General features: G+C 39.0%; 1 protein-coding gene across 1 annotated transcript; it reads left to right on the top strand.

The window, feature by feature from the left end:
* Nucleotides 1–997: 997 nt before the first annotated feature.
* Nucleotides 998–2,633, top strand: LOC311492245 (ladderlectin-like; the record flags this gene model as incomplete). The annotated part of the gene is made up of 5 exons (XM_084550469.1): nucleotides 998–1,388; nucleotides 1,633–1,736; nucleotides 1,838–1,972; nucleotides 2,191–2,302; nucleotides 2,566–2,633. Exons 1-5 carry the CDS (start codon nucleotides 1,328–1,330, stop codon nucleotides 2,631–2,633), a joined length of 480 nt encoding a protein of 159 aa, XP_084406595.1. The 5' UTR covers nucleotides 998–1,327.
* Nucleotides 2,634–8,574: the final 5,941 nt, after the last annotated feature.

The following is an 8,574-nucleotide window of genomic DNA, read 5'->3' as shown; positions in this document are numbered from 1 at the left end:
ACCTATCTTGCTCACATTAAGGCTTTTGAAGCATATTGCTTAGATAGCAAGCTGGAAATCATTGTTTCAAAAACAAAGGAGTTGGTTATCTGCACAAAACCAGATCTGAGAGTAGTGCCGGTTTCACCATTCAACTTGTTGAAAGTGTGGACACTTTTAAAAGCCTTGGCACAGTTCTGGACTGCCAGATAAACTTCTCTGAAAACACAGACTTTGTTTTTAAGAAATGTTCACAGTGGCTTCACCTTCTGAGAAGACTGAGCTGTCTTGGGGTCAGTCCACTGATTTTGGAACTTGTGTATACTGCACACATAGAGAGTGTCCTAACATTTCACCTCTCTGCTTGGTTGGGTCACTTAAGCTGTAAGTGCAAGAACAAATTAAGCAGGATTGTGACAATGGCACGTAAAATTGTGGGAAAACCCCAAAAGTCTCTGACCCACATTTATACCAAAAGGACAGGGAGGAAAGCTAAGCGAATCCTGGCAGACAGATCCCATCCTCATTTTAATCAGTTTGAACTTTTGAAGTCTGGGAGGCGCTATAGAGCCCTTCTGGCCGAGGGTTTTTTAAAAAAGTCTTTTATCCCTAACACCATTGGCATTCTCAACACAACTAAGTGACTAATCCACATAGTGACTCGAAGTGCCAACCACTGCTTTACTGTATTTTTTATGTCAATGTAATGCTGTATGCCTGTATTTATGTCAAGTTTGTATTTTAGTACAGTCTGTCTTCGGTGTTGGAGAGCCGAAGACAAATTTCCACCTCTTTTCTATTCTAAATTTGAATCTGTTCCTCCTTGATTCCAAGATAATGTTTAAGACAAATTTTGGGGGAAATTCCCAAGATAACAGACTCACAAGAATGGGACACGTGTACAGAAGGACACAATACCTCCAGCTGCGGCTGTGACTAGGACTGAGGCATGAAAATGCCAATTAAAGCTTAATAATTATGACTCTGTAAGTTTGTGGATGTTTAGTCATTTATATAACGCAACCATTATTAGTTAACAAACTGTAGATTGTACATTTGGTGTCCTGACCATGTCTGATAATGGTATTTCTTCGTGTGTTGACCTGTGTCACGTCCTCATTTAGTGAGATGATGAGATAAGTAACTGTATTTAAGAGCTGTCCTTTATCTTGAAAGGTTATGGCTTCAGTGTAGCACAAAGGAGGAAGAAAAGAGGATCACTCTGCTGCAGGTCTGCTACCAACTCTTATTGTCTTTTCCTTTATTGAATGTTCATCATGTGGGTGTTAAATATTTCCAACATGTCTGGTTCTCTTGACTGAAGCTAGAAATCAGCATCATCTCCACAATGAAGACGCTGCCAGTGATGGTGATTGTTTGTGTCGTGATGACTCTGACTGGAACTGATGGTGAGTATATCTGACGTTTGATGCATGTTGTTGCTGTCATCCTTTGCAGTTAGACGAGTGTTGGCGTTTAGCTTCCCAGAAAGTCTTGATCACTAGTTAAGAATGGTTCAATCCCACAACATAGTTACTAATAGACGAAAGACAACTCATCAGTTTCAAGTTACCCTCAACAAAGACTCACATTATTATATTATGTTTCAATAACAGTTTATATATTAAACCTTTAACTGGAGACTGTTTTCAGCATGTAGGCTCCCGAAGAGATTCTCACGTTGTCGTGGTTGGTCTAAGTACAATAGACGCTGTTTCCTCTACATTCCAAGACGCATGAGTTGGGCTGAAGCTGAGGTAATCACTGAGTTTATTTTGTTGTGTCTTGCATCCTTTTGGTTGTGAGTCCTGCTATTGCTTTGACAACTCTCATTTATCTCTGTTTATCTCTGCTGCAGAAAAACTGTCAGTCCCTGGGTGGAAACCTTGCATCGATCCATTCTCGCTTCGAATACCGTGCAATCCAGAGACTGATATTGAAGCACACTAATGGGTATCCAGCAACATGGATTGGAGGCAGTGATGCTCAACGGGTATTTAGTTCATCATTTAAAATAAATAAATTATTTTAGTTTGTGTCCACCACCTCCTCCTATCCTCCTCCAGTTGTCATCCATCTTCTCTTTTTAAGAGCTATACAGAGAAAATATGAGATCAATTTGAATTTCCATCACTGCAAAAAGTACAGTGTTTGTATTGTATTTCAGAAAATATTCTATTATTTAGAATCTGTTTGAAATCTGTCTTTTAGGAGAATTTCTGGCTGTGGAGTGATGGGACACGTTTCCGCTATTCAAACTGGTGTCCTGGAGAGCCCAACAATGGGCGTGGTGCCCAGCACTGCATACAAATGAATTATGGAGGTAAATCTTTATTTCACCTGAAAACTGTGTGTGTGACTGGTTTAACTGATAAATGGTAAAAGAAAACAGTTAATTGACTCAGAAACTTCTGTTAGTAATGTCGTTAATACAAATGTCTGATGAGATTATTTTATTTAGCATCAATGTAATCAGTTAAGGTTGAATTATTTTAATAGAAATAAGGAAATAATGTCCATCATTGTGAGGTTTTAGTTGGTGTTACGATGGACTGATTTCTTTTTTTCTGTTTTTGGTACTTGCAGGGTCCAAGTGCTGGGATGATTTACAGTGTAATGAACAACGCCCATCTGTCTGCGCCAAGAAAATGTGATGAGTCCAGAAACAGAAGAATCTGTCACAAACAGTGGAGGAGTGCTGATGTTTGTGTTTTCATGCTCTTATTTCTTAAGCTAATCACTCTGGAGCCTCTTTATATTTCTTCTATCGCTGTAACGCAACCAAAGGAGTGAAGCGACAAGTCAAATAAATAGAAGCTGGGTCGTCTCAGAGGCTTTGTGCCTTTTCCTGAGAACAGACGGAATGTGTTATGAAAAGAACGCTGTTAGCAAAACTTCCTTCTACACAATGAACTCATCTTTACTGTTGTTTTTTGAAAAAATTAAAAGCCTGAAGCATTGAAACAAGCGTCTCTGTGAGTGTGTGTTACGTGTCTTGAATTTAGTGAGTATTATTTGCATGTCTCTTAAAAGTCTACCCTACATACAGTGGTGGCCAAAATTATTAGAACAGCTGACAGATCTGAAAATACTGACCTTTTTTGCCTCCAAACATGATTTCATTTCATAATGTTCAGGAACCACGCAGACAGTTGTTTAAAATTGGACTCATCAGTTCACAACACTTTACACTGATCTTCCTTTGTCCATTTATTGTATTCTTTTTTTCATTGCATTTCAGACGTTTCATTCTATTTCTGCTCTTTCAATAATGGATCTTGCCAACAAGTCCTTCTTCACCCAGTTTCTGATGCACAGTTCTTGAAGACCCTGTTGCACCCTTAGTCATTGTGGTGTTGATGAGTAGGGTAGGCCTTGTACATTCAAAAGATTCAGACAGCTGTGTCCTAAGAGCCTTGCATCACCATCAGTGACGATTACACAACTAATTTGGCTTCTTCTGTGAAGGAACATGACTGTGTACCATTGACGGTGAAATAGCCCTAGCTCGTTTTTTTTTAAGGAAAATGATCTAAATCTCCTTATGATGGTTCTGTTGTACAGTATATAGACCATACTGATGACCTCTCAAATATGCCAAGTGTTCAAATAAATATAGTCACCACTGTAGTTTTACAATCAGTGTTCATCACAATGACTGAAGTCTTGTATTTTCCTCTCATGGATCATCCTCTTGATAGTTTCCACTTCTACTGAATAAAACAATGGAACAAATGCCAACATAGAAGGTTCTGTTAAACATGTGTTCATCTCCCTAGAGTTTACAGTAATAGTTGATGCATCTGACAGGCAGCTTGTAATCCATGTATCCGTCCACATGGTGGTGCTGTAGTTCATTTTATCAGCTCATCCACTGCAGGACTGGAGACAGATGAGACCACACAGCAAATACACAAGTGCAGTGTTGGGCCAGTCTACAGTGAATTCTGAAGTAGATTCTAGCAGAATAAGCTCTGTGTTAGTGTTAAATCCTACATTGGAGGAGTAAAGTCTCAGTTGACCGTATTTAACATCACTGGGTGTAACATCCCATTTGAGCAGGTGAAGTTATCGAGGATTCGGACGGCAGACATTTTCTTTCACTCGCTTTGAGCATGACGAGGAAAGACTGCTGAGAAGTTCTCAAGTTTCGTATTTTAACGTGCATATGTTTTCTTGCTTTTGATAATGTAATGTAAACAATGAGTTAATGGTGTTGTGGTTGTCTAGCATTAACTAATTGCTGGTGCCACTGCCCACGAAGGATGATGGTTCAGTCGTTTTAGGACACTATGGCTAAACTCTTTTTGAAAGTAGATTTAAAGTAGATTTTCCTTCAAACTGGTGTACTGTCTCTTTTGTAATAGTAAGATTAACACCACTGTGTCCACAACCATTTATTAACACCATTAATTGCAGCAGGGGGTCGCAGTTGTAGAACTGTTGTCATTTTGTAGACACGACTCTAATAAACAGTTTGGGTTTAAAACAAACACGGTTTACTTGCAAAAGGGTGGTTTGGTACATGATAGTCAGTTCATACAGGCAAACAAATCCAAAGGGTAAGTCAAAGGCAGTAGTCTGCAAACAGACAAATAACAGGAAACAGATCAGAATGAGTAAGTAGACTGCTGGAATGTTTGACTGGCACAGAGAGGGGAATGATAATGAGACACAGGTAAATCTAATGAGTGGATGAATGAAAAGAAAAACAAAACAAAGACATGACCTTAGGAGGAATGACAAGATGTGTCAGTAGTGTGTTTACTGGTGGTTGAGAGACAACAGGAGGGTCTCATTCTCAATAGAGGAGGATGTCTTATTATCAGGGTCCTCCTCAACAACGTCCTCTGCCTCAGACACATTCCCACATTGAAAGAGAGTAGAAAGATAGAGCACACAAGCATTCATTCATTCATTCATTCATTCATTCATTCATCTTCTGTAACTGTTTGACCTGTGAACGGTCGTGGGGGCACACAGAGCACAAAATTCAGAAGGTTTAGAAGGCTGCTGTGCAAGCGTTCATATATTGCTTCACCCTATGTTGAGTGGACTATCAATATCTTCCTGCCCCCCACAGCCTGATAGGTTAGGGCCCTAAAGCTTTTTGAATATTATACAATTGCATGTTATAGTGACCTCGATATCATCCAAAACAACCACAACAAGATTTATACAGCTAAAAGAGCCTGTGGTCAAATTGACCCCAAACATAATTGGAGTGTTATCAACATATTATTCATCACTGAAAAGTAATTTCATCTGAGTTTCATTCCCTTAAAAAAAAAAAAAAACATGGATTGTTGGTGTTTAATTCAGCAAAGGTTGCAGCTTTGAGTTTTGACTATAAATCAATATTTAAAGACTCTGTTAACTTGATATTTTTCCAGCGATGCTGTTTACAGACTATAACGTGGTAAAGATGGGTCAGATATCTGTTTCCAGTAAACACAGCCATTCCCAGTGTATTTCTTGAGGGAGGGTTGGTTGATGTTGTAACTTGACTACTGTTGATTTTGCAACAAGCGTGTGTTCATATGAATCCACCATCGGACACGACAGTGACCATCCCCAGAATACCCTAAACTGTAATGCTGAATTAAAATGTCCACAAAAGACTTGTTCAGTTGTGTGTAGCTTAAGTTTTCAGCATCGGCATAAACACATGTTGTATCTGAATACACTAATGCGTGTGAACACTTTGAATGTCATTGCTTCGTCATGACTGGCCACAGTTCCATAAAATCTACCAGACTATCACCGTGTGTGAGAATGAGAGTGAATATGTGCATGAGTGAACACGAGAAACAACGAGCATCCCTTTGTTCAGGACAAAGGAATTTGTGAGGTGGAAGGTTTAAATCCCTTGTCCTCCTGAATCCATATTTGCAGTGTTCAATTCAGTTAAGGGAAAGGGAGATGGAGAGAGGGACACATTACTATTAACATGCTATAGAGTAGTAATAGTAGTAGAGAAATAAATAGAGGACAGGTGGTCTGTGGGAGAGAAAAGAAAGTAGAGGACAGGTGCTCAATGCATCATCCCCCAGCAGCCTAGGCCTATAGCAACAAAACTAACTATAAGTGTGTTCTATCTTTTCTCTCCTTGCAGAGTTAGCAGTTCAGAGTTAACTTTGTTCTTTGTTGCTCAGGTTCCTTGCAAAACAGAAGCAGGTCGACCTTTGTATTTGCAGCTGTTCGTTATGTAACTTGCTTACTCTCGGTCAGCAGTGTGTTGGCACTAAACAAAGAAAGAGCATGTTCTCAGATCCCTGCTGAAGAAGATTGATCGTATGGTCAGTGAGTCATTGGAGCAATGAAGAGTAACAGGAAAAGAAAAAGGAGAACTGATGTACTGTCTGACTGAGTAGAGGTGAAGTCGAGATGATATCCAGGTGATAGTTACTGTTGCAAGAAGTGGGACGTTGTGTTCAGAAGCTAAGTTATGGGCTACAATGTACTGGCAAAACCATGGATCTTGTGTCGGAGGCCTCTCGTCCCGAGTCGCGTATACCTTTGGCTGATAAATTCTAATCAGTCAAACTAAACATATGTAAAAAATTTAAAGAAATTCCCTGAGATTGAGAGGGAATGGGAGATTCGTATGCTCATATGACTCTGATGTGAATGAAATCCAGATATTCTGAGGAAATAAGGGTGGCTACGGCAAACTAGAGATGGACAGAACTACTGATGTAGTAGTTAGAGAGCTACAACACGATATCACTACAAGCTAAAAACTGTGATAAAACTGCAGATGGCATTACCCTGCCACTGTTTTTATGGGAATAATTTGGTTCGTATCACAACAAACATGAGGGAATCTTTCAGCTGTAAGGTTTGCTCACTCCAGTATCCTTTACTTTGTAAATACACAATGGGCTCTATGTCAATACCTTTGACTGATGAGGGCACAGGTATTGACATAAAGCAAATAGCCTTACAGTCTTTCTTTGATTTGATGTTCACTTGTTTAGTGATGGTGTTGGTCTATACTCCCTTATTCAGCTTCAGTCAGACTAAGGCTCACATGACAAACACAGATTAGCAGATGAAGGGAAAGACTGTCATTGACCTCGTGGAGACAACATATTTATTATTAGTTTTTGATCACTTGGCAATGGGAGAATTTAATTGTCCTCTCTGCTCTCAGAGCACTTTGACTCAGCTTTTAGTAAACAGGCTAATGCTATGCTGTTGCAAGTTTCAAATCCATTCTGTTGATAAGCAGTAGATATTATTTGATAGAAGTTTAGTTGTTCAATAGACCAGATGTGTAGATCAGATTCATCTCTGCTTATTTGAACCAACCTAAATAACTGAAAGTGAAAAGATGCTGGATGCCTCTACATTTACCCCACTGAATTGGGCCATGAGAGAGTTCAACAGACTCTGCAGCAAAAACTGAAGTTGTGGTTTTTCTGTTTGTTTTTTGTCGTATGTTGTAAAAGACATGACAGACAACAGTCACTGTCTGGTTCAGTCATAACCAAACCAGAGTGTTTCAACATTTCCTAACATCATTCCTATCCACACTGCCACATAAGCAAAAGTTTTCCACAGTTTGCATTGACCCTCTGAAGCAGGTTTGTGTGTGCATGTGCAACTACATTTAATTGATTACTAAAAGCATCAGTATGTACGTTAAGAATATCTTCCACAATGATGCAGATTATATAAAATATATATTAGCCAGTGACACAGTGAAAACTATGCGGCAAATATGTAAATGAAAACAACCCTCTGTGACCTTTTCAATTTGTCTTTCGTCTTCACTTGCTGGTGTTTTTTTTTGAAAAATATTTTGCCAAAGCTCTTCAAACTCTATTAACTTATTGGGTCCACTGCTTTAGATAAGATAAGATAAGACTTTATTCATCGCCGTAGGGAAATTAGGGTGTTCCAGCAGCAGAAAACAACAGTGCAAGATACAAAAAAGATACAAAAAAAATAGAATAAAGCAGACAGATATGTTATGGTACAAAAAATATTCACATATTGCATCAGGTTTACCGTGGCTAATCAGAAGTTGAAACAACCAACTTGTGTAGATTGACGGTTGAGGTGGTAAGGAGGTTAAATATATATATTGACATTGACATTCGTGAATATCATGAATGTCAATGTCAATTGTGTTGTGTTGAATGTATCTTGGCCCTGCGATGGACTGGCGACCTGTCCAGGGTGTACCCTCGCCTCTCGCCCGATGACAGCTGGGATAGGCTCCAGCAGACCCCTGCGACCCTTAACAGGAATAAGCGGGTACAGAAGATGAATGAATGAATGAATGAATGAGTGTACCTGCTGGGACTTCTGCAGGCATTCACTATAAATGGTTGAAACAGTGTCAGACTTAGACTTAGATAAACTTTATTGAACCACAAGCGAAATTGCTTGGTCGCAGTAGCTCAGTTGCACATAAAAAAAAACAAACAAAAAAAACACTCTTAAGAATCATAAGTAAAAGAAAATACAAGTAAAATCTAGAAAGACAAAACAGAAATAGTACAAGCAAAAAATAGACAAATTATCATATGAACAAATGTCCAAGAAATAGGGACGGAAGAATATATATTATATACATAGGAATTA

The sequence above is a fragment of the Chelon labrosus genome, assembly GCF_963514085.1.
Source record: "Chelon labrosus genome assembly, chromosome: 1".
Classification (NCBI taxonomy): domain Eukaryota; kingdom Metazoa; phylum Chordata; class Actinopteri; order Mugiliformes; family Mugilidae; genus Chelon; species Chelon labrosus.
Note: the sequence above shows the minus strand (reverse complement) of the source record. Positions and strands in the feature narration are given on the sequence as shown.